Source organism: Paroedura picta, chromosome 1, assembly GCF_049243985.1.
Source record: "Paroedura picta isolate Pp20150507F chromosome 1, Ppicta_v3.0, whole genome shotgun sequence".
NCBI lineage: Eukaryota > Metazoa > Chordata > Lepidosauria > Squamata > Gekkonidae > Paroedura > Paroedura picta.
In genome coordinates this window covers 142,909,017-142,935,695 of record NC_135369.1, presented here as the reverse complement: position 1 = coordinate 142,935,695, position 26,679 = coordinate 142,909,017, and the positions used below count along the sequence as shown (strand labels likewise).

The 26,679-nt window shown below is 41.5% G+C and overlaps 1 protein-coding gene across 2 annotated transcripts in view; it reads left to right on the top strand.

Annotated features, from left to right (window-relative positions):
* The first annotated feature begins 10,512 nt into the window (after positions 1-10,512).
* The window catches only part of KCNQ5 (potassium voltage-gated channel subfamily Q member 5), a 380,258-nt gene continuing 364,091 nt past the window's right edge, over positions 10,513-26,679 (top strand). For both annotated transcript variants that reach the window (XM_077306720.1, XM_077306710.1), the window contains exon 1: positions 10,513-11,015. In XM_077306720.1, coding sequence (XP_077162835.1) covers positions 10,633-11,015 — 383 coding nt within the window. In that variant the 5' untranslated portion in view covers positions 10,513-10,632. The remainder of the gene's footprint in view (positions 11,016-26,679) is intronic.

Here is a 26,679-nt window from a genome sequence, read left to right as displayed (position 1 = left end):
TAAAGTGATAAAGTATATTGTTGAAGGTGAAGTGGATTTTCTGCATACAGTGTGTTTCAGGCTAGGCTAGACATGGCTTTATGGAACCTGATGGATTACTTCCCTTTTGCATTTGATGAAAGCTTCCAATACTGCCTTATATAGTTCTGGCTTATGTCTGATCAGGTATGAGTGGGGAATTTTCCTGCAAAACGGTGTGAGTTTTCAGGATCCAGATAATACACTGTTGATGCCTGCAAAAGAAGAACCTTCTGTATTTTGAGAGAGCAGGTTCCCAGCCTCCTTAACTCAGCGTTGATCCAGGATTTTCATGTACATCCTCCAGCAAAGGACTCCATTTATAAGTCAGAGCTGATTTACCAACTGAACTCTTTCCTGGAGAATAAAGACATGCCACTATCCTACTTTCCTTGGTAATCCTTCAGACCAGCTATTACATTGTGTATTATGTTCTGCCTGAAAGATTCCCTTTATGAAAAATGCAGTTGTACACTTTCTGGCAGGGAGTAATAGAAGGAAGTTGCTCCTACTAGTGCTTCTAAATATGTACCACCTTTCTGTTATCTTCTAGACAAGATTCAAGATGATAGTTATACATAACTATGGATGTTTAAAAGTCATTTCATGATATATTATTGCACCCCCTAGCTTACATGAGTGCCTTGTAAGTCTTTTGCTCATGATTTATATGAAGAATATTATGTGAGAAGATATCTTTTAAAAAAAATGCTGGAAAGCACAGAAACTTTTCTGTATATAGAATTTTTTAAAACAATAATTTGCTTTCTTCCTGAGAATCTGTAGGTACCACTAGAATGTGGTGAATCATTTGTTATTTAAGATCAAGCCTGTTCATTATTACAAGTCCAATCTGGCTCCAAGAATTTCATTCCTTAAAACCCGTTGTTCTTTTAAGATTTTCATGGAGGCCTAGCTGTAGGTAGGCCCATTTATCACATTAGTCCTTCAGTTGCATGCTTCAAATGTAATAACCAAACTACAGTTCGGACATTCCATGAATTAGTGAAGGAAATCTTCAGCTTTGTGAGGTGGTTTCCCATCTAGCTTGTACATGCCAATCTAAGCGAAAACGTCTGGTCATGGTAAACCACAATTTGTCATTATGTTCACCACAAGCTATGGATGCTGCTATTCCCATAAACTGGGGTTCCAAAGCATGATTTACTTTGTGTGTAAAGGTTTGCCTATGTTACAGAACTGGTACATTCATAATTTTTAAATACATGCAGGTTTTTAAAAATATACTGATGTGGAAGGGTACAAGAAATAATATTAAATTCTCACTGGACAAATAAGAGCTAGGAATGCGATTTTAGTCTCTATTTTGAACACAAACATTCTGCACTATGAATTAAGATGACAGATGTGAATGTTTGCCTTATATGTCAACAAGCCTGTAGAAATACAAATAGTAAGAAAATGGGAAAACTTAATGATTCAGTTTTTAAATCCAGTTTATGTTGTCATGTTCCGTTAAGACCATTTATGCACAAGAGCAAACTCTTGCATCAGCGTTCTTAAAGAATAAAGCAATACAGAACTTTCCACACAAACTTTTGCCCCAAGAGTAAATCTATATTTTGTACCTCCTTCCCCTGTGGTTTTCCCCTTCAGAACAGTTTTCCAGTAGAAAATCCCTATTTTGAATTTGGTTTCCTGATGTGCCACTATTTTGTCTTATCAGTGTTGTCTGTTTAAAGCAAAATGTTGATTGTATTACCGTGCAATTCTCCTCTAACATACTATAATAGAGCCATGTAATAATGCTGGGACAAAACAGGCTGCAAGGCTTCATGTAGCCTTCTCCATTTAATTACCTGTCCATGAAGTTCCTTTCCTTTATAGGGGGTGGGGTAGGCTTTGATGCCACATATTTGTATTGTTTCTTCATTCTACCCCCTTCTCTTCCTCTATTGCTCCCAGTGTGTTTTAATATTTTTTTATAATGTTATGATGTTATAACATCACTGTATATGCAAAAAAAAGAAGATATGTCATTGACAAAGTACATATTTAGCATGCTTCATAATTATTGAAATGGTGCATCCAATTCAATGATCCCCAGCCATTTTCAGAATTAGTGACTAGGATTAGAGGAACTTTGAAATAGTGCAAACCACACTGTTCCCCTCGACACATCCAGCATTTTCTTACAATCTTATGTTATAACACCACTACATATGCAAAAGAAGAAGTACACGAGGACTCATTTAGCATGCTTTATAATTATAGAATTGGTGTATCCTGCTTGACAATTGCCAGCCATTTTCATAGTTAGTGACTAAGGAGTAGTGGGGGACCTTTGAAAGGGTGGTAACCATGCTGTTCTGCATGATACAATGTTATGATGTTGTAGCACCACTATGTATGCAAAGAAAAAGAAATGGGGAAAATGAAAAGATAGGAGGTTCTTTCACTGAAGAACACAGCATGCTTCATAATGATTGAATTGATGTATCCAGTTTGGCAATTTCCTGATATTTTATAGTTGGGGACTAAGGAAGAGTGGGAAATGACTGCAAGCATGCTGTTCCCCATGATACCTCCATTCTTTTTTTGGGGGGGACATTTTATGGTGTTATAGTGTCACTGCACATGCACAAAAAAAGTTCTGTTGCTGACAAAGTACATGATGACATGACCACACCACATCAAAGAAGTGAAGAAGAAGAAGAAGAAGAAGAAGAAGAAGAAGAGTTGGTTCTTATAGGCTGCTTTTCTCTACAGAAGGATTCTCAAAGTGGCTTACAGTCACCTTCCCTTTCCTCTCCCCACAACAAACACCCTGTGAGGTGGGTGAGGCTGACTGAGCCCTGATATTCCTGCTTGATCAGAGCAGTTTTCTCAGTGCTGTGGTAAGCCCAAGGTCATCCAGCTGGCTGCATGTGCGGGAGTGCAGAATCAAACCCAGCTCTTCAGTTTAGAAGTCTGCACTCCTAACCACTACACCAAACTGGCTCTCCCAGATTGGAAATGTGGACCTGGAACACTTGGGGAAATATGGAAGTTGGAATACTTGGGGAGAGTCAGATCCAAATTCAAGAAAACATTCCCCTTTTGCAGAAGGGGTGCTGCAAAGTGAAAGCATCAGCTGGGGATTCAACTTGTTGAGAAACATTAACAACACTGAGATGTATACAAGGTGCTAATGGACTTTTATGCTTTGGGGCAGTGGTGCCCAACTTGTGGTCCGCGGCCCGGTGCCAGGCCGCGAAGGCCAGGGCGCCGGGCTGCGGTTCCCTCTCCCCGCCCCCCCACAGTAAAAAACTTCCCAGGTGCACTGTGTGGGCGTGGCCATCGCCCTGCCGGTCCCCAGCCGAAAAAAGATTGGGGACCACTGCTTTAGGGTTTTAATCTCCAGCTTTATAATAGTTATTCATTTTAATGATTTTAAGTCTTATGATTTTCTCTTTTATGTTGTAAGAAACTCTGAGTAGGTCTTGAGGGAGGCAGCATATAAATGTTTCAAATAAAGTTGGGTACCTTTTTTCCTTACCTTATTTCTCCCATATGCTACTTTTTCAATCTGGGCCATTCCGCACGACCACCAATGTAGATAAATCTGAGCACTATCAAAAAGTACTGCAATTAATAGCAGCAGGTCTCGGTAACACACACAGCCAGTTTTCTCAGAAAAAAAGGCTCTCCAACTAGCGCTGTTCTTGTTTCCAGCCTCGCCGGAAACACAAGTTTCCAGCCTTGCCGGAATCGCAACAACGGAGGCGATATTTTTCCGCACTTACTCCCGCCCCTCGCCGTCAATCAAAAAGAACAGCCAATGAACTGTTGTGTTCGTGGTTCCCTTTAAAAACTGTTTAAAACAAAAACAAAAACACCTGTAGCAACGCATATTTATTCATTCGATGTATCAGGAAGACCTTTTTCACTGGCGTGGGAGCTGGCACTTAATTGTTTACACATGCTTACAGTTTTTTAAAAAATTCCCCCCAGTGCAATTTCTAGCCGAAATTACGGGCAGTGTTGAACAGGGGGCTGTATTGTGCTCGGAAACTTTACAGACAATTGCTTGTGGAGGGATTTCAGCCAAAGAAGCATCGCTTATTCGTTGCTTTTGCCAGTTTAAGGGGAAAAAATGGAGATTGCGACGCCGGAAGCTTGGGTGCGAGAGCTTAGGGAGGGACATTCTTGCTTCCACCATATTGAGAATGCACATGTCTTTTTTGGATGTGTTGCAGGTTGTTCTCAAGAGTCTAGCGGTTTTTTAAAGGGGAAATCCACTTTTGCGCTACAAAGAAATGATTTTTGCGGGAGTGTTGCATATTGTGTACAACATTGTGCATAATGTTAAAAAAATAGCGTTACACAATGGTAAGACTTCAGCAACATTAACGCTGTGCAGAATGGCTCTGTTTTTATTCTGTAAAATGCCTTATAAAGAGTTATTTCTGACAAAGAAAATCTAGAAAGGATTCAGTGAAGGTGATAGAGAAACATCTTAAAAGCACAAAAGTGGTTGAACAGAAAGGAATTTCCATAAAAATGTGTCCAGAATAAAAGTCAAAAACTGTGACAGTGAACACAGTTGTTTTAAAAATAATGTAAAAAAAATGTATGAGGTTTTCATTAAATACATTCAGGATTCAGGTGTTAGTTTTAATGCAACATTCTTAACAGTTGATTTTTGTTTAAAATGGGATCTAATATACAATTTTCCTTCCAGATACAATAGAACTAAAATGAAATAGAAAATCCTGTTGTATCATCAAAATCAATATTCTTCCTCATTAGAGGAAGTGGACTCATGTCTACTTTCTGCATTTGATGAAACAAGGTCATGCCCAAGAACACGAACATTGCAATAATGAAAAGAAAATCAATTAAAAATACAACACTTGAGTTGCAACATGTAAACATTTTATTGTGGTAGGTTGGCAGGAGAATCTGTTCCAACCTAGAGGCTGAAACCTAGAAGGCTGAAACCTACATAGTACATTTTTATGGTTTTATGGAAAGAGAAATCTCCCTAAGGATCCATTCATAAATCTAACCACCAAAAATAGTTTCTCTTCCACAGTCCTTTAAGACTGAAAGCCAACTTTTGCTACTTTTAAGGGCTCTGAATTTCAAGATTCAGGTGATGGAGTAGGTGCATTCTTTAAATCTTTAAAAGCTGTTAGGTCCTGGAATGCCTTCTGCTCTGATCTCAGGTAAGTCAACAAGTGACTACTTTCATTGCTGTTCTGCTTCTTGTTCAGATTTAGACTGCAATGTTGTTTCCAAGCCTGGAGAAAATGAGCTATCCCTTCAATAGAGGTTTAATGTGTAAGAATGGGCAGTGGAAGTTTTCCATGTTGCAGCAACAAATTAATTCTCTATTATATCTCTAATAAAGAGACAGGACATCCCCCCCCCCTCCAGTCAGCTGGCAACTCTGTGTATTTCTTACCTGTACCCCTGCTTGCTACTTCTCAAAATCACCTTTGTTGTCAATCCAGGATTGTGTAAAATATTTTTTCTGACCAGCTGATTTGAGGATTTCCACCTCTCTCACCTGACAGACTCCTTCAGGCTTTCCTTGTCAGTGGATCCTGTCTAAGAGCCAGACCTTATCAGAATATTTTAAAAGGCTTTTCCTAATCACAACATTTGCATTAATTCTGATCTACTAACAATATCCTGCCCCCAGTTAATGGATATGAGGCTGGTACCCTTTTGTGGGCATACAGGTAGCTTGTAACACAAAGCTGTCCAATTCTCTTGTCTCCCTTGCCCCATTAGGGCACCCATCCTGGGGACTGGGGAGTAACTTACATTAAAGAATGCTGGTGTAGTAGTTGGTGTAGTAGTTAAAGGCAGCAGTCTCTAATCTGGAGAGCTGGATTTGATTCCCCACTCCTCTACATCTGGGTGACCGTAGTGCTGTTCTCACAGAGCAGTCCTGTCAGAGCTCTCTCAGCCCCTCCTACCTCACAGGGTGCCTGTTGTGGGGAGAGGAAGGGAAGGACATCGTAAGCCGCTTTGAAGTAGTGAAAACCAGGATATAAAAAACAACTTTTCTTCAAAGGAGGAAAAGTGCAAAAATAATGAAAATGGCAGAGCATTGCTGTGAAGGAGTGACTTTGCTGGTGCTTATCATTTAAACAAAAAGTTGTAAGAATGGCATGAGAACTCCAGTTCTTGATTGCTACCAAAGAGATACACTTTAGCCTCAGGGTTAAGAATTTGAGGAAATGGTGCCAGCATAGAGTTGTATCGTTCCCCAGGCAATGTCACATGATATTATCTAATTGCTGCTCCTAACACAAATATATTGCATAGAACGCTTGCTAATGCATATGGTATGTTGGTGGTGGATGAAAAATGCATTTTGCCACCAATAAAAACATTGTTGTTTGAGAGCTAAAAAATATACATGATTTGCACAGACTAGCAGTACCACTGCCTGGAGGAACAATTCTATGTTTGTTTGTTTTTGTGACAGCTCAAGACTCAGTACTTTCTAGTGCTATAGGTGCCTCATTGATCATGATCTTCTGTAAACTTTTTAAAATAAAGGGAGAAGAAACCTGGGCTGTGGCTGTGGCAATGGGGGAGAGATGTCTAATTCTTTTCCTCGAAACAACCGTTGTTCTCTGCAAATCACACATGCTCCTAAAGCAATTTGTCCTGTGAGTGAAGTTATTTATGTGGAGAAAGGCCCTAATTCAAATCCCTGCTCCTCCACATGCAGCCATCTGGGTGACCTCGGTCTTGTCACAGCCCTGATAGGGCTGTTCTGACCAAGCAGTCCTGCCAATTTCATCTGCCTTACAGGGTGTCTGTTGTGGGGAGAAGGGAAGGCCATTGTAAGCTGCTTTGAGACTCCTTTGGGCAATGAAAAGCAGGGTATAAAAACCATCTCTTCTAAAACATTTAACTTGATTTGGTCTGCAATCTGGAGCCAATGTACCTGAGAGAGCACTGTGTAATATGTGACCTCCATTTAATCCCTCTCAGGACTCAAACCGCTGCATTTTGGACCAGTTGGAGTTTCTGAAGCAGTCTCAAGGGCAGCTTTCTGAAGAGCAAAATGCATACGTCTAATCTAGAGGTGTAGTTTAACCCTCAAGAACTACTGGATTTTATTGAAATTGAAACATTTAGGAAGGAATTTTTGTATGAAAACAAATCACAAACTCACATGTGCTCATGAGATTATACTGAAGAAAAAAGGGAAAAGCCAGTGATCTGTCCCCAGAGCCTCTGTTTTGCATATCAACACATACACGCACTTAAGTTCTGAATCAAATCTAAACACCCATTCTTAAGAATGGGTCTACAGAAATAGTTCTCAAACCCCTAAAATTTAGGCTTCCCTTCCCAACCTCTTCTGCCTCCTCCCAAGCAAATCTATATCCAGCTACCTAATAAAGTCAGTGTGTGGGGATTTTGATGTGCATTGATGTGTGTATTGTACAGTTGTGCACATATATTTGAAAGAGATTACAGATCCTTTTAGCAAGAGTTCTCATACCAAATAGCAAGTTTCTGAAAGGAAACAAGCCCCAACTAACAATTATTCCTCACTAAGGACACCTGCACATTCTTCCAGGATTCCAGTGATTATAATGCAGGATCTTAAGCTAGGGTAGCCAGCTCAGGGTTGGGAAATACTTTGAGGGTGGAGCCAGGAGTGGGCAGGATTTGGGGCAGGGAAGGGAGGGACCTTAATGGAGTATAATGCTATGATGGCACTGCAACATCATGTCCACCCTCCGAAGTAGCCATTTTCTCCAGGGGAACTCATCCTTGTTGCCTGGAGATGAGGCATAAAACCAAGGGGTTTCCCAGGTCCCACCTGGGGACTGGCATCCTTATCTTGAGCTCTTACTCCCAGAGGGGCCTGGCCTAGAGTTCACCTAGAGTTCACCGACCAGCAATGCAGACTGACAGATTTGGTAACAAGTTATAGATGGCACATGAATTTAACTATACTATTTTAAATATGTAAGTAAATGTACATCGCCGTGAGCCAGCACACTGGGAAGAGGGGGGGGGGTATAGAAATCAAATCAATGAATAAATATCCATGCTTTGTGGCAACTAATATTTCTTTTAACTGAGAACTGTACATTTGATAATGTGTGGCCACAGGTTTGAGAGAAGCTGGCAAGCCTTCTTAATGATTCCTGCTTCTCGTGAGGCTGCTAGTGTACATAGTCCAATCTCATCAGATCTAGGAAGCTAAGCAGGGTCAGTACTTGGGAGGGAGGCCCCCAAGGAAGACCCTGAAGAGGAAGGCGATGGCAAACCCACTTCCCACTTGCCTTGAAAGCCCCTTGCTGGGGGCACCATAAGGTGGTTGTGACTTGATGGCATATAAATGAAGTTCATTTCATTGCTTTAGAAATCAATTCTATACACCATTGTTTGGGAGCAAATGTCACTGAACAACGGGACATTTATTTTTAAGTAAATGTGCACAGGGCCAGGCTGCATGGGATTTAAAAGATGGTTGCTTTTGCCTGCCCTGCAAGGGGAGAGCAGAGCCGTGTATATAAATACAATAACTGATCAGCTAATAAGGTACAGTCTGTAATGGGAGACACATTTAAATGAAGCATATGAGGAAATGTATCACCTTTCACAAGAATGTTTTTATGACTTTTGGCAAGAAATTTCAAAATCCACCCTGAATCCTGACTGGTTTGAAGCCAGGACCGCTAGAAGTTCGTCTGTGAATGGCTCCTCTTTACTGCACTTGTTGTGGAAGCATCAAAGCCTGACCTGCTTTCTTTTGAAAGCTGCTTGCCTGCCTGTGGACGGCCAGGCTGGGCGGATGACATTAGGAAATGAATGTCACGCTGGGCTTTAACCGCAATATGCAAAAAACGGCAGCAAGATCCAAGCAACAGGAAGCGATGGCTTCTGTTTTTACTAGAGAAACACAGCTGCTGTGAAAGAAGATAGACCTAGCAGCAGGTTGAGAATCCTAATTGACTCCTCGCGTTTCTTCTTGCAAACCCGCCCTCGGCTTCTTCCCAGGTCAAATCCCTTCCGGCTCTTTTCCTTGCGGGAGGGACTGTGGCGGCGGCGAACCAACTTGGCTCCCGCTGTGCCTGCCCTCGCGCTGAGCGGCGGAGTTGCTGGGGGTCACGTGGGAAGCGAGCAAGAGCCCGTCGCTCCAGAGCTAGTGGGAAAGCTCGGGGCTGCCTGGTCTCCAGTTCGGGGGGACGGCTTGGGCGGCAGAGGCAATCGCGGAGGCATGCTTCCGACCCCGCGTCGGCGCCACCTGCTTTCTTCGAGACGCGCCTCAGCGCAAGAGGCCAGAGGGAGCTAGCGGCGCCGCTGCTGCTTCCACACGCGCTGGAAAGGAAAGGGGGAGAGCGAGGGGCGGCTGCCGCCTTTCTAGAAGCGCATCCTAGGGTGGCTTCTCTCTTCCGCTCCCGCCGAAAAGCCGCCCTCCTGCAGCCGCGCCTTTGCTCGCATCCGAGCTCGGACCTAACTTTCTGGCACTTGGCGGGAGTTTCCTCGCGCGAAAGGAAGAGCGCCCTCCCCAGCCGATTCCTTTCGCACTCGAGTCACCGAGGCAACCTCGGCGCGGTTGTGTTAGCTTCTCTTGGGACTTCAGCAAATCATACCTGGCGAGTGGCGGGGGGGGGGGGGAGTGTTTGTTGTGCAACCCAGCCCTCCTAGTACCGTTGAGCAGAACCTGGACAGGACAGCCACTATTTGAAAAATCACACTGCGAGCATCTTTCGGCGGGTTTCTCTCTTCGCACAGGAGCTACTGGCTGCTGTACCAGACTGAAGGCACTTGGATGACTTCTCAGCGGAGATTTCCTTCTTGCGTAAGCGCCGCGAGCTGCGCCCTAACATCCCCATCCTGAGAGCCACTGTCGTGCCTTTTGCTGCTACTTGGCACCAGGGACTGAAGACGCCTGGGCGCATCCTCCTCCGCGCCCCCCCCCCTTCTCCTCCTGCCCGTTTTAATGGGTGGCGGCGGTGACTTTCTCTTGCATTGGGACGGAAAGCAACAGCTTGCTCGCCTGCCCGGGAAGTGCCTGCTCTTGCCAGAGCAAAATAGACTGACGAGCCAAGGGTCGCAGCAGGAGCCCTGAGCGTTCGTGTGTGTCTTTCCGAGGCTGCTCGGCTTTCTTTTTTTTACGATCCAGGCAGGCGGCTTCTCTTTCCCGCCACCCCCAGCAGTCACTCCTGGTGTCATTTATGGAGGTCCCTGGATGTCGCCCTGCGGTGTGTCTATCGCGCGGACTGCATACGCTCTTTATTGCTTCGAAGTTTTGACATAAAAAGCAAGCAACCGCGGAGGTGCGCCTGAGGGCAACCTGCAGGCGCGAACGCCTTGGAGGGGAGCCGTCGCCTCTTCTCTCCTCCGCTCCCCTCGCCCCGAAGCCCCTCAGACTCCTGGCTGGGGGCCAGCAAAGTGGCCCCCGCGGCCCCCCCTCCCCCCTTCCTGCTCGGCGGGAGCTGTGAGGAAAGCGCGAGGCGCCTGCCGCTGCTCCCGTCTCTTTTCTCCCGCCTCCTCCTCCTCCTCCCCTCCGCGCCGCGAGGAAGCTGCGAGGCTCCCACCTCGCGCCGAGCGGGTGCCCGCACCCTCCGCTGCTCCTGCCGCCGCCACCGCCGCCGTTGCTTCTGCCCCCGCCGTGATGCCATGCCCCGCAGCCACAGCCGAGGAGATGACGAGGGCGGCTCCGCCGGGCTCTGGCTGAAGAGCAGCTCGGCGGGGCGCCACGGCAGCGGCAGCAGCGGCGGCATGAAGGATGTGGAGTCCGGCCGGAGCAGGGTGCTCCTGAACTCGGCGCCCCCGCGAGGGGACGGCTTGCTCCTCTTGGGCACCGGCGGCGGCGGGCTTGGCTTGCGGGAGAACCGGAGAAGCAAGCAAGGAGGAGCCCGGATGAGCCTGCTGGGGAAGCCGCTCTCCTACAGCAGCAACCCGACCTACCGGCGGAACGCCAAGTACAGGAGGCTGCAAAACTATCTCTACAACGTGCTGGAAAGACCCAGAGGCTGGGCATTCATCTACCACGCGTTCGTGTGAGTACGCCCCCCCCCCCGTGGGCCTCTCCCTTTCAGGTTCACATGGGTGGGGTGGGAGGAGTCCCGTCCTGGCAGCCGAGCGGACCCAGGGAAGGCATGGGACACACCGAGGTAGAAGCTCCCCTGGGATGCTCTGGATTGAAATCTGCATTTCTTGTGTGCTGTGGTGATGGTGATGCGCTGGTGGGGATGATGTGCTGAACACTTTGCACATATTAGTTACTGTTCAAAAGGGCATTTTCGCACATTCTGACACCCAAAGCACCATACAGCTTCTTGTGCACATTTGTAAATTCTCTGCTTTGAAGCAGAGAATGGGGAGGGGAGATAATTAAAATTGGGTGTACATATGAGCCATTCAACAACAAGTATAAAAAGAGGGAATCCCGCAACTTTTTTTTTTTGGAAGGTGCAACCCTGTATGCAGTCAGCTGGCAGTAAGCCAAGAGCTTGTTTATTTACCTCTGTCTATATATAGAGATAGATATATATCTCATACAGCACATGTCATGTGTGAAAGTGCCCTTAGAAAGCATCTTACTGCCAAGTTATACTTGTAATTTTCACTTTAATGACTGCAAAGGATGAGGAAGACTTTTTGCCGATGGACTCTGAGATGCAGCATACAGTGTGATTTAAAAAATATGGTATATACAGGAAAGCAATGGTAGGGAAAAATGAGTTGACATATGGTTGAGGATGAAACATAGTTCAAAGTGATCCTAAAGATGATTGTATCATCTTCAGAGAAACAAAGTTCTTTTTCCAAAGCTTGCTTCTTTGTAATTGCATGGATGAGAATTGATTTCCTATAGTGAGGAAAGAAGAGTTGCTATGAATGGAGGCAGCAAAGCAGGCCAAGAGGGCTGTAGAGAGCAAAGTGCAGTGGAGAATGGTTTAAGAAATACCATAATTGGCTAATGCAGTCCAGTGTGTTTTCTTTTGCCCACCTGCTTCTGCACCAAAACATATTTTTCCCCCAAGTAAAGGGCCAGTTCTTGCTTTCCTCCATCCAACTAGAGTAGGAGGTGATTTAGGAGAACCAGGAGGGATTACCTTTGGATCAACCAGGAGCTCCCGTTCAGGATCATAAGAGGATTCTTGGTTTAGAACCTACCAACACTTTGCTCCCCATTTACCAAGCCATTTTACTATTAGTCCCATCAGATCTATTTTTTCAGTAGTACTACTGTGCCTTCCCAGCATTTCAAAAGAGTTTATAGATTTTAGCCACTTTGGGGACTCTTGGGTTACTAGAATTACTGGAAAACTGGGTTGCACAGATATGCAATAGCTATAGAACTTATAAGTAGGGTGTTTACTTTTGGGAAGTCCTTTCTGTTTTTAATTATATAGCACTGTATGTTCATACTACAGTTACTTTGTTCATAGTAGTAATAATAGTAACTATATATACAAACTACACATACTGTATCTCAGTAACATTAAGTGTAGGCAAGTGCTAATGTTTCTATGATAGAAGACAAAGGCTGAAAAAAAATCCATGGCTTGTACAAAACTACCTGATTATTCATGGCCAAGGTGAGATGTCAGCAAAGAAACTTGTTCTGGTTTATAGTTCTTCCACAGTGCATTATATATTTACATTCAGTAAGCTTTGTATTTATCCATGTAAGCATCTTAATCATTGTTATTCCCATTATGTAGATGGAGATTTGGACTGAAAATAGTGACTTGTATAAGATTACCCAGGGAATTTATACCTGCAGGGGAGATTTGACCCCAATCTCAAGGCCAGATATTTTTCCACTAAACCCCATAGGCGTAACTGTTAACATTTCATCTGGCACATCACATACTACATTTGTATTTGATGCCATTCCCAGTAAAGTTTAAACATTGAGACTACATTTTAAAGAACATATCAGTTCCACTGATTTCAAGAGGAGAAAGTTCAGCACATTGATTTCAGTTTGTTAAATCTACTAAAATGTATGAGGCTTAAACTTAGCTGGGTTTTAGCTAAACTTTGTCCATTAATAATATGTATAATCTGTCTACAAGTTAAGTACTTTTAACTTCAAGTGGAGATATAGCCTAAACACTGATCTTGAAAAGTGATTATGTCTATCTTACCCATTCCAAATTAACAGCTACAGGTGAAACACTTGTAGTGATGCAGCTGGTATCTATGACTTTCTTACAATAATTCTTTCAAATCAGCCCCTAATGCCAATTTTTCAAATGGAAGAATTACAAAAAAATTTAAACACAAAGCTAACCTACTCTCCTCCTATGAACGAAGGATAAAATGTGCATTAAAGCCATTACAATCTTTGCAGACTCTTCTGTGGCCCTTCTAGCAATCCTGACATTTTCCAGAGACAAGCTGGCTCACAAATTATATGTAGGACTGTGGTGATATGTCATGTGTGCATGTGAGTTGGTCTAGAACAGCCTCAGAAGGCTACAAATATAGATAGAATAAAGCAGAGGAGTTAACTCCATGGGGTTGCTGGGGTTGCTTTTCTTTTTTTGAAAAAAAATATGCAGAACCTGGTCCCTTTCCTGTCACAAGCTAGAATTTGTTTACCTATGAGATTGGGAAGAATAATGCAAAACCAAAGCAACAGCACAAGCCAGCAACGAAAACAAGAATAAAATACATACAAACACTGTAAAAGATTACCGTCATTCTGGGACCAACCTGATGTGTTGTTCCACTTGAGAGTCACTTCTTGTAGTCTGCCTTATTGCATACCTTCTGCCATTTAACCTTGCCTGCCCCCTTCTTCCCATCTCTTAGTTATTATCCTTTTATCAAATTTTAGGTTGTTTGCTGCTCAAGACAGGAACCTGGCTTCTTGAACTCTCTGAAGCACCATACATATTGATGGAATAATCATAATGCATAATACCCATCGCTCAGCACTGTGCCTTAGTAATTCCATTCTTCTGTGTCCATTGGTGGCTTTTTTTGTTACTCCCTGTTCTAGGCCTGCAGTGTGGATGGCGTCTTTCTAAATCTTATCCAAAATAACAATAACTACTAGTATGTGAATATCAGGATAAAATGTATTTGTTTCAGGACTTAGAGTTACACGGGGCTCATGCTTCGTACCTCTTACTTTGCTCTTTCTCATACTTGAACCTCCCTGTTTTACTTCAAATTAGGGTATCTAAAGAATAGTGATATAGTAGACTTTCCTTAGCTATTCATTATAATTTCTAAGAGCAAATGAGGATTTAATTTGTTCCTAGTGACCAGCAGTCTGAAATCAGCAAATGGTAGTTATTCTGAATTAATGTAGCCATCAAGTGTGTGATCTTTTCTCAGAAGCTGTACTAGCTGAATAACTGTGGGAAAAACATAATTATGTTTAGGGCGTCAGTAAAGTTATTTTCTCAAGCAGTAGCAATTTCAGGACTATGTAAAAAGGATGTGTTGGAAAACATTGTGAAAGCAAGGCAGGTGCTGAAAGTTAGCAGGCTCATTTTTCACAGCTTCATTCCACAATCAGTTGTTTGACGTCTGACTTAGATCCTTTTGTAGGATGTAAAGGAAAGTGGGGAAAGCAGAAGAAAATTTAATGAAAGAATGATTGGAAGCAAATGGATTTTTTCTCCTCCCTCAGGCTTTAAATATCTGTGAATGGTAACAGGTTACTGCTGATCTCCTCACAGCATCCATCCATTCATTCATTCTGTCTCTTGTGAGTTTGTTACCTCGCTCAGCCTCTTACTACAATTTTGTCTCCTGGGTTATTTTTAGATATTTTATTTATGGTTCCTCAATGAATAAATACTAAAATCGCTAGATACATTTGCTGGGGAACTAGGCAGGGGTCATATATGAATATTTTCAGGCTTCTTTGTTCTTTACAGTAGATTTGATTTATGATCTTTGCAAATACCAGTTGCATTTGGCTACATGTAGATAAATAGGTCTCACCTGGGAACTGAAATTTAAAACATTTTTGAAATTATTGATAGGAACATTTGGAAAATGTACATAGGTTGTATGTTAAAACTGTCCATGTTTTGTGGTTTTTTGAAATAACTGTATACGTCTTACATATAGTAAGTGTACAACTACCAAATTTCATGATATTTACAAATTAGGACACAGGAATTAATTACTACTGGTGGTTCCTTATTTGTACTCTGCAGTGCATTTTCAAGCATACTCTTGATAGCAGATTCAGTTTCTTGCAATAATAATTATAATCAGAAAATTGTTGAGTATCCATGCGGATTTCACACATATTTTACAAATTTCCCACCAGATTTTCCCCAAGGCAGCTTTATTACACTTATAGTACTCAACAAGTACATTCTAAGAAAGATAAGAAATTATTCTGCCCTATTTTTAAATATATATATATATATATATATTTAAAGCACAGTTTAGCTGAAAGCTCCTTTGGATGTGGTGTGCGTTTTTCATGGTACTGATTTTAGAACCATCACATTTCTTATGTTGTTGATTTGCTAAGAATTCAAATTGTGCATTTCATCACTGATGTCAATATAGTTTTCATGTTTCCTCCTGATAGCTGACTTTTGTAAAATATGTTATCCCTTTGTGGAATATTATGTTCCTTGTGAAGTGATCGAGCAGCTCAGGATGGACATTTTAATAACAGTGAACATTGTGAACAGATATGAAGCATGAGTGACATTTTAAATGCAGCATCTACTTTCATTTACATATACTTTTACTTATACTTATTATTATTGATTTATTTCCCGCCACTCCCTAATTGGCTCGTGGCAGGTTACATGTCATAAATTCCCCACTAAAACCCCCAGTTAAAACATAATCCCCAACATGGAGGTAAGATGGATACTCATACCTAGATACTCGTACCTGGAGGGGGGGCATGGATCTATTTGGTGCTTTAGAAAAGGTAGTCGCTTACAAAAGGAGATGGTAGCGCATTTCCTATGCAATTGCTTTAAGTAAGTTCTATGTATTTCAGAACAATTTTGCACAAATGTTTATGTTCACCTTTTATCCCGTTAAAATATAAACCCCCGCTCCAGAAGAACTGTAGTGTGATCTAGTTCTTGTAGGAGTTCAGGAATCAACCCTACTTACTGAAGCCCCTCAATACAGGGGTAGTTGACAAGGCAGACACAGGGGAAGGGGAAGAAGAATGAACATTTGAGCAGAGAGGAAACCCAGAGGGGAGACAGCAGCCTGCCATGGAGCTGAAAGCAGTAAGCTTTTGTGGTGCCTGCTTTACAAGTAATACAGTAGTCATAAGTAAGAACCTGTTCATGAGTATGGAACTACTTGTGATTAAGGGAGGAGAGACACGAAATGAATATTACAAAAAGCTGCAATTAGAAAACAAAGTGGGAGATTTGGAACAGAGGAAATCTGGAGCTAAGGAGGGAGTTAGGAAAAGAAAGAAGAGAAATAATGCTATTCTAACCAAAGAGGGATGGGTTTGCCTCACCCTATTTCACCCTTTACTTTCAATCCTGTTATAATAAATGGGAAATTTCAACTTGGTTCAGTATTTCTTTTAAAATGTGCAGCTGTTTCATAGGACACATAATACAACTGAAGAAAAATGGAAAAACACTTTTGTTAAAATTATGATCTTGACATTTGCTGAAAAGTTCTCTAAAATTACACAAGAAATGTATACAGAATCTGGATAATTTTACAGTATATAAACTACTGAAGGGTAGATCCCTGTATATTGACCTATTATTTTACAGTTGTGGTCAAAATACAGGATTTGTGATTTAGAGAATTAGGTGATTGTTTTATCTTGATTTTTTTTAAAGAACCATTTGGTCATTTCACTGATATAAAAAATGAAACCTCAAGTTTGTTTTAAGATGACAGCTTTGTTAATAAAATTGTGAATCTTCATGTGTATAGGTTCCATTGAAACTGATGAGATTTCTGCAAAGCCAATGGTTTATATATGTGTTACACATAGTCTAGAACAGTGGTTCTCAACCTGGGAGTCAGGACCCCTTTGGGGGTCGAACAACCCTTTCACAGGGGTTGCGTCAGGGCAAGCAGTTTGGCCGGGGTGATGCCTTCCACACAACAGCCTTGCAGGGTAGATCGAGATAGAGTGTTTGTCTGTCTGGAACAGTGGAAAAGAGCGAGATTGGCATGGTGGGACAGGAGGCAGAACTGAAGTGAGAAACCCTTCACAATTTATATAAAATCATAAACAGTGGATCTTCACGCCATTGGTCAGTTTCAGTTTGATTTCTGAGAAAGAACCCTTGCATAATTTTATGATTGGGGGGTCACCACAACATGAGGAATTGTATTAAAGAGTCGCAGCATTAGGAAGGTTAAGAACCACTGGTCTAGAGAAAATTAAGTACATATACACTCTTGTGGCGCAGAGTGGTAAGGCAGCCGTCTGAAAGCTTTGCCCATGAGGCTGGGAGTTCAATCCCAGCAGCCGGCTCAAGGTTGACTCAGCCTTCCATCCTTCCGAGGTCGGTAAAATGAGTACCCAGCTTGCTGGGGAGTAAACTGTAATGACTGGGGAAGGCACTGGCAAACCATCCCGTATTGAGTCTGCCATGAAAACGCTGGAGGGCGTCACCCCAAGGGTCAGACATGACTCGGTGCTTGCACAGGGGATACCTTTACCTTTACACTCTGATCAAATACATATTCATTTATTTGAGGGTTTTTTTCAGTTCTCCTTTCTCTCAACAAGTGCTCAAGGTGGATAGCAAAGCCCACAAGTATCACGTATTAAAATAGTTTCAGGTAATGTTTATCTACTGGAAGTCTGTCTAAATAACTTGGTTATATGCTGCTGTTGCAATGCTAATCAGATGGAAGCCTTACAGTCCTGTTCAGGAATGCCATTCCACCACATGGAGCCACCTTTGAGAAAGGTCTAGTGTGAACAGGTAACTGATCTAATTTGCCTGCATGATGACATGCAGTAAGAACGGATGAACAAAGCTGTCACCCAGTCAGCCACTGGGAGTCATGAACCTGCAGAGATATTACATTTAGTTATGAAGGGCTTTATATGGATCATAACTAGTGCTTGAACTGGAACTAGAAACAAATAGGCAGACGTTAACACAGACGTAATATGTGAATCATAGCTAACTCTGCTTAGTAAATGAGCCACAGTACTTTGTACTAGCTGAAGTTTATGGATGATCTTCAAGTGCATGATTTTATAGTAACCTTAAAGGTTACTATAGCACAGATTAACATGGCCAAATCAGCTATTTCCAGATACTGCACCAATTTCCACCACAAATGCTTATAGTAAAATATGCTTTTAGTCTTTTCAGTTTCCAGTCTCTCCATCAGAAGCCTTGACCAAAGAGAATAATATTGCATCAAAGGGTGGAGAACTATACTCTCCTGGTAATTAATGTTAGCAACCAGCTTCATCTCCATTTTGCCCAACTTCAGCTTGGTCTCTATTTACCATAGTTAAGATTCTGACTCAGAATACCTCTGCCAGCTTAGACAAATAGATATATGTGTACACAAATGGCGACATCAATTGTTTAGTACAAAACTAGTCTACTGTAAGCAGTGCTTACCAGGATCCAACTCCTAACTTAAAGTGAGCCAAATGTGGTTTTCTAGATTGTCAAGTTTTTCTTGTATGGTAGTACAAGAACACTTAAGTGTACTACCAACTGTATGCCTGTGTATATTCCTACTGTTATGATGGTCAGTTCTTAGTCCAACGAAGAGTGCTTGCACTCGAAAGCTCACGCCTTGAATAAATCTTTGTTGTCTTAAAGGTGCTACTGGACTCTGAATTTATTGAATTCTGAGTAGACCTGATTTTATTGAACATGTCTGAGTAAACCTGCTTATAATTGTTCCCTAACAGTGTTCTCCTTGGCAGTTACACCTTACCGGGGCCGGGGGCTTCTGCCGGGCCCAGGGCCCGCCAGAAGCCTGGAGGAAGCTGCCAGCCCAGCCGGGGGCTTCTAGCAGGCCCAGGGGCAGCCTTGTCACGTTGTAGAAGCCTGCAGGAAGCTCTGCAGATGGTCGGGGGCTTCCTTCCTTTCTTCCTTTCTTCCTTTCTTTTAGAGAGCCAGTTTGGTGTAGTGGTTAGAAGGGCGGACTTCTAATCTGGCATGCCAGGTTCGATTCTGCACTCCCCCACATGCAACCAGCTGGGTGACCTTGGGCTCGCCACGGCACTGAAAAAGCTGTTCTGACCGGGCAGTGATATCAGGGCTCTCTCAGCCTCATCCACCTCACAGGGTGTCTGTTGTGGGGAGAGGAAAGGGAAGGCAACTGTAAGCCATTTTGAGCCTCCTTCGGGTAGGGAAAAGCGGCATATAAGAACCAACTCTTCTTCTTCTGCCCATCCATCCACCCACTGTATTTTGGCTACAGCGGGCTTAATATCTATCTAGTCTAGTCTAGTATGTAATAATGCTGTACTGTTGCAGAAGGGAAATACAACATTGCATCTAGAAACAGTTCTGCAAATATTTATGTATATGGTTAATTATTCATTTAATTAACTAGTGACCTATTCAGCCACATATATAATTCTTTGTTGAATTTATACTATGGACATTACTTGAATATTTTTATTTTGATATGCCTGGAAATCAGGATTTTTGCAATTACTGTTTGGTGGTGTGATCAAAATAAGATCCAAGCTGAAAATAATGTTAAATGTATTATAATATACATTTCCAGATTGAGTGAAGTCATGACACAGCACCACAGTAAACAGTTAAGCCTGCCAGCTACGTTTAGATAATTGCCTGAATAGAATGAAGGCCAATTTTAACTTTTAATTGCAAATGGCAATTTTGGCTACAGGAAATGCCATTATACTATATTTCTCCTGAGCAAATGTGTATGGAAGTTATTGAAGTATTGTTGGAATACAGCTATACCCACTTGTTCCAGTACATCTCAGCTTCTGGATAAAACCATTGTGCTGATATTAAATTTAATTTGGTGCTTTATTACATGAAAATATTGTAGGATGTGACATTGTGTATAAAACTGTTGAAATACTGTATCGTTAGATCAAGATAGCTGTGTTAGACTGTTCTTGGCGAAAAAGAGCAAAAGACCAGTAGCACCTTAAAGACTAATGAAATTTGTGGCAGCATGTGGGATTTCATGAGTCACTATTCACTTCTTCATATAATCTTGAAATATCTGAAGAAGTTACAGTCATGTAGCTTGATTTTTGTAGATTCAAAGTACATTTATTAGGTTTTCAATTGGATTTCCAGATCAGTATTTGCTAATATGGGATAATACTTTGATATGTTGTGATATAGAGTTTAGCCAGGAAACTGAGTAGATTTGTGTCTTTTTTTAGGGTGGCATTTATGGTTTTCTACTCTCTTGCTTTCATTAAATATCTCATGTTTGTTTTAATATAACCTGGGTTAGGTCTAGATTCTAATAGATACATTCCGCTTTTCTCCGGTAAAGAACTTTTTTTTTTTACATGTGAACATTCTGTTCCCTATCACTACTAATCTTAAATTTTACAAGTTTTTAAATTATGCAAATCCTTTTATCACAGGTGAAAGTCAGATACGTATCACAATCAGAAATATTTTTGAATCATTTTAGTTAATTACTTTATATATATAGTTAATTTATATATTCCACTTAACTTTAGGAATGCAGTTTTCCTCGTTAGACATGCCTTCATATCGCTGTAATAAGCGGAGTTGTTTAGTAGGAATGGGACAGCGCACTATAAGTGGAAAATGGTCACTGTCATAGAAAGAGGATACCTCAAATTCTACTGAGCTCTGCATCATGTTTTTAGATATTATTTTATAGTCGATGGTGCTCATTCTGTCTCCCGACAAGAAGGTAAATTCTGCTGGGTAATCTGATATTACTGAACCATTCAGAATAATTGGGTCCAATCTATATACCAATTGGGCCAACTTAAGACCTGAGAGGTTATGCTTACTATCTTTGAAGGATCTTCTATGTAGTGAAATTAAAGTATGTAAGTTGTAGCTAGTGAAGAGAGTATAGTCGTCGCAACCCATCCTGGCATTACAATCCCCTCCTAATATGAGGAATGCTGATGGGTATTTCATCAAAAGATCCTCTAAATATATCTCAAAGCCCTCCCAGAAGGACTCTATCTGTGCTTTAGTTCCTCCCGGGGGACAATAGATGTTAACCAGGAGGTAGCATGCATGTTGAAATGAGATAGCCACAGCCATAGATGACTGCCCATAATTTGGTAGAGCTTCTGATTTCATCATCAGTTGAGTGGACACATCTTATTTGAGTGCAAGCTGTATAATCATATTCGCACAGGTGAATTAGTACCAATGCTTATAGAATGCCCTCATGACCTGAGAAAGCATCGCCTGCAAATATTGCTATCAGATACAGATAATTTGTTAACTAGCAAAGTAGCAAAATTTGCGTGGTTAACTTTAAGAATTAGGAAAGAATAGGTCACTCATGTATAGCCATAATAGTTCTTATGTTTTTTGGTTAGTAGATGTATCGCACGCCTCTTAATCTTGTCTTTTGTTTTATATTTTAACAGCTTTATTAGTTTTATTGCTTTTATGGCTCATTTTATCCGTGTAAAATAGTCAACAGCAGTTAATGCTTCTAAATGTTGGCTTTTATGTTGGAGAAGTTTTAAGTTTTATTGTTGATGCATTTTTAACCTTTTGATGTATTACCTTCCCTTTTACAAACTGCTATTGTATAGTAGTGCTTCTAAAATTTTGGTCTAAATGACCGCAAATAAATAAATGAAAAATTATAAATTATAAACTATAATTTATATAGTTAATTTACTTTACATTTCTCTCTAGTGGGGATCCTAAGCAGTTTACAATGTTCTTTGCTCTCCATTTTATCCTCACGGTATCCTGGTGAGGTAGGTCAGGCTGAGAGAATAAGTGGCCCAGGGTTTCCATGGTAGAGAGGGGATTTGAACCTGGTTGTCCCATATCCTGGTCCAACACTAAACCACTACAGCACTCTGTCTCATCACACATGCTTCCAACTCTCTGAAAGGCTATCATAAGATTCCAGGCTTAAACTTAGCTTCTTGCATTCATTATACCTTATTGTATACTAGAAATTAAGCCTGCTGTAAACATAATACAGCGGGCGCTAGCCCCCTGCCCCCCCGGGTCGCTGCCATTCCCAGGTGGGCGGGCAGGGGAAGAGTCAGGGCCGGCACGCTTCCCCCCTCACACCCCGGCTCCCGGCCGAGGCCCGGTGTCTACCTGCTGTGTTGGCAGGTAGGCGGGTAATGGTGGCCGTGGGCCGAAGGGAGCTGTCGGGGGGGCACTTCATGCTTCCCAATTCATCAGACCGGGGGCAAGTGACCAATCGCAAGCCGTGTTATGTGCGGCTCGCAATTGGGCTCTTGGCGCCGGACTGACAATCATAGGGCCCAATCGGCGGGCACTGTGTGCCTGCTGATTAGGCCCTCCGATTGTCAGTCCGGGGTAGGGGCCAAAGGGCACCCTTCCTCATCCCGGACAGGGCCCACCCTAAGGGCCCTTACTCTTTTATGCATACCACTCCCGCAGAGTGGTTAAAAATGGGATTTTACTTGCGACACATGGAGAATTAGCTAATAAATAACCTAATATTTCGTTATTTCTCCGCAACCTTAAAAGAAGAAAATGAAAAGAAACCGAGTTAAGAGATTTAAAGTGACATGGAATCAAGGTGGAATAAATCAGTCTGTGCACTGATTTAATGGAATCAGCCAATCAGATTATCTTGAAGGTCCTGCTAGCCTGATGGATAAACTTGCTTTTACATGTATATTTATACAATATGCTTAAAATTCTGCAATATAAAATTACTGAAATGTGAAGTGAACTTATTTTCTTTATTATCTCTTATAGGAGCCCAATGTCATGTTTGGAAATGGGCTGAAATTAGTAGATTTGCCTGGTATAAAATGCTGTTTCTAATAAATTCCTATGAAATAGATGTCCTGTACATTGATTCTTTCTTGACACATTTGTATGAAATCTAGCAATAATTTCCATTCACATGTTATGGTTATTAGCTAGGAATATTATAAGGTAGAAAACACTTATCAGAGTTCCTATGAACCTTGTGAATTGCACAACTCAGTCCCAGTTTCATGTGGTGAAAGCTTTATCGAGCCATTCTAAAAAAACCCATGGATTGGATCCTATGGCTGCTTTCTGCTAAGTGAGGAGCCTGTTCTGGTGGAAAAAGATTTAATTTGTTTAGCAGAGGGGAGGCTTAGAATCCAACCCTCCATGTATATCTATTTTAATTATATTAAAGAGGTTTCTCTATACTATATTTCTTTTTAGGCAGAGAGGTGTACTGAATATAAATGTGTTTTGCAATGCAAATTGGATACTTGATCAATTATGAAGCACAACAAATGTTGATGGTCCATAATTTGAAGAGGTTATGAATAATTCCAGCTAAAATTGTCTACTGTGAAATAGAACTAATAGCGTAATAATTTTGCCCTGTTTTTTTCAGCTGCCTGTATCACACCCAGTTTAAATTCAGAACTTTTATATCCTAGTAATTTTACCAGGAAATATATGTACTTAGCTTTCTCACAAAACTGAATGTAATAGTGTTTATTCTTGCCTTAGTGTCTTAATATAAATATCAAACTCTATTGTATTTCTATGGATTCACAAAACATTTTTGAAAGCACACCTGTGGTACAGTCACAATGGGTTCTTTGAGGTTTCATAAATTGATTGAATGTAATGATTTGTAAATGCTTTGTTAAAGCTATCTTTGTAGGAATAGAAAATACAGCATGGTTGTTGTTTTTGGATACTGAGAAACTCAATCAGTTATTCAACTAAAATGAAAAAGTCCAATCCAGTTTGCATTTTAAAATGTACTGGTGCGAGGAAGTATGTGAATTAGTTGTTACGTAATTTTGTGTGACAGAAGAAGTAAAAGGGCTCAGTGCATGGATTTATAAATATGGAAAAGCTTCAGCTGCTGTTTGGAATTGCATTACAACTCATAAATGGTATATAACTTTTTAGAGGGTCTTCTTGAGTGACAGTCCTTTCAATTTGTGACAGTAGTTTTCACATCTTCTTGGAAAAGAGTGACAAGTGGAGTACCCCAAGGATCTGTCCTGTGGTCTGTGTTGTTCAATATATTTATAAATGATTTGGATGAGAGATTAGAGGGGATACTTATTAAATTTGCAGATGATACTAAACTGGGAGGGGTGGCAAACACAACTTAAGATAGCAACAAAATACAGGATTATCTTGATAGGCTCGAGAAGTGGGCTAAACTGAATAAAATGAAGTTCAATAGGGAAAAATGTAAAGTTCTGCATTTAGGTAGGAAAAACCAAATACACCAATATAAGATGGGGGAGACTTATCTTGGCAGTAGCGTGTGTGAAAAGGATCTAGGAGTAGACCATACATTGAACATGAGTCAGCAGTGTGACTCAGTGGCTAAAAAGGCAAATGGGATTCTGGCCTGTATCAAACAGAGTATCATGTCCAGATCACGGGAGGTGATGGTACCGCTTTAATCGGCTCTAGTTTGGCTTCACTTGGAGTACTGTGTTCAGTTTTGGGCACCCCAGTTAAAGAGATATGTTGACAAACTGGAACGTGTCCAGAGGAGGGCAACAAAGATGGTGAGGGGTTTGGAGACCAAGACATAATGAGGAAAGGTTGGGGGAGCTTGGTCTGTTTAGCCTAGAGAGGAGACGGCTGAGAGGGGATCTGATAACCATCTTCAGGTATTTAAAAGGGTGCCATATGGAGGATGGAGCAGAATTGTTCTCTCTTGCCCAGAGGGACAGACCAGAATGAATGGGATGAAATTAATTCAAAAGAAATTTCATCTAAACATCCGGAAGAAATTCCTGACAGTTAGAGTGGTTTCTCAGTGGAACAGGCTTCCTCGGGAGGTGTTGGGTTGTCCATCTTTGGAAATTTTTAAACAGAGGCTAGATAGCCATCTGACAGAGAGGCTGATTCTGTGAAGGCAAAGGGGTGGCAGATTACAGTAGATGAGCGATAAGGATGTGAGTGTCCTGCATATTGCAGGGTGTTGGACTAGATGACCCATGAGGTCCCTTCCAACTCTATGATTCTATAAAGATCATGCAAAAATGCATTGTGTGCAGATCGGCTCTTTATTTTAATGGATTTTTTTAAAGGGTGTTCTCACATTCAAGGTATGATAAAGGTAGCCTAGTGTCATCTTTCTACCTGTGAATACTATTGTCTCCTTATTGATTTTTGGTCTTTAACTGTTGAATTGAACTTTATCCAGAGGCCTTTGAGAGCTCTGTTAAATTGGAGATGTTGGTTACATGGCAAATTACATATTCAGCCGGACCTGGGTTTGTCCACCTCACTCCACCCTGTGAAACAAGGAACAAAAACATTACTTAAGGGGCAGTGGCTTAGTTCACATACATAATTGTGAGCTTTCTCCTGTTATTCAGTGTGTATTTTGGTTCTCTTCAGGGGTTGATGTTATGGAATGAATAGACTCTGTATTAACATCCCTGTATGAACTCAGGCAAGTAAATAGATGGATCTCGTTTGCAGAGCAGAAAGTTAGATAAATGCAGCGCCCAACAATAGCATGACCCTTTATTTATTCAAGAAATGACAATAGTTATTTTGTTCTCAGTAATCCTTCTACTGTTTATTTTTTAAACTATTAATCACATGTATGTTTTTAAAAATAACATTCAAGGCTCTGTAGGAGAATTACCCTCCTCCATCTTATTGTAGAACACTGCGGCCCACTCTCCACTTAGAAGCAAAGCATAAATTGTAATAAGCAGAAGAAACAACATCACTGAACTACCAAGGGAAAAGATGGACTTTTTTTTTTAATCAGGTTGCTGAAGACAAAGTACCCACACAAACAAAATCATTCCTGCCCTGGTAGTTAGCAGTACGGCAAAATCAAGCACATAACAGCTGGAACAGAGAGCGGTGATTTCTAAGACTCAGCACAGGTTTCGCAAGAACAAGTCATGTCACCAACCTTGTGTTTTTTCGAGAAAGTAACTACTTGCTGGATCAGGGGAATGCTGTAGATATAGTTTATCTGGATTTCAGTAAGGCTTTTGATAAAGTGCCACATGATATTCTTGTTGACAAACTGGTAAAACGTGCTATGGATCCCAATTCTGTCAGGTGGATCAGTAACTGGTTAACAGATCATACCCAAAGGGTACTTGTAAATGGTTCAGCATCATCTTGGAGAAGAGTGACAAGTGAAGTGCCCCAGGGATCTATCCTGAGGCCTGTGTTGTTCAACATATTTATAAATGATTTGGATGAGGGATTAGAGGGGATACTTATTAAATTTGCAGATGATACTAAACACAACAGAATACAGGATGATCTTGATAGGCTCGAGTACTGGTCTAAACTGAATAAAATGAAATTCAATACGGACAAATGTAAAGTTCTGCATTTAGGTAGGAAAAATCATCTGCAGCATTATAGGATGGGGGAGGCTTGTCTTGGCAGTAGTATATGCGAAAAGGATCTAGGAGTCTTAGCAGACCACACATTGAACATGAGTCAACAGTGTGACTCGGTGGCTAAAAAGGCAAATGGATTTTGGGCTATATCAAAAGGAGTATCGTGTCCAGATCATGGGAGGTGATGGTACCACTTTACTTTGCTCTGGTTCAGCCTCACTTGGAGTACTGTGTTCAGTTTTGGG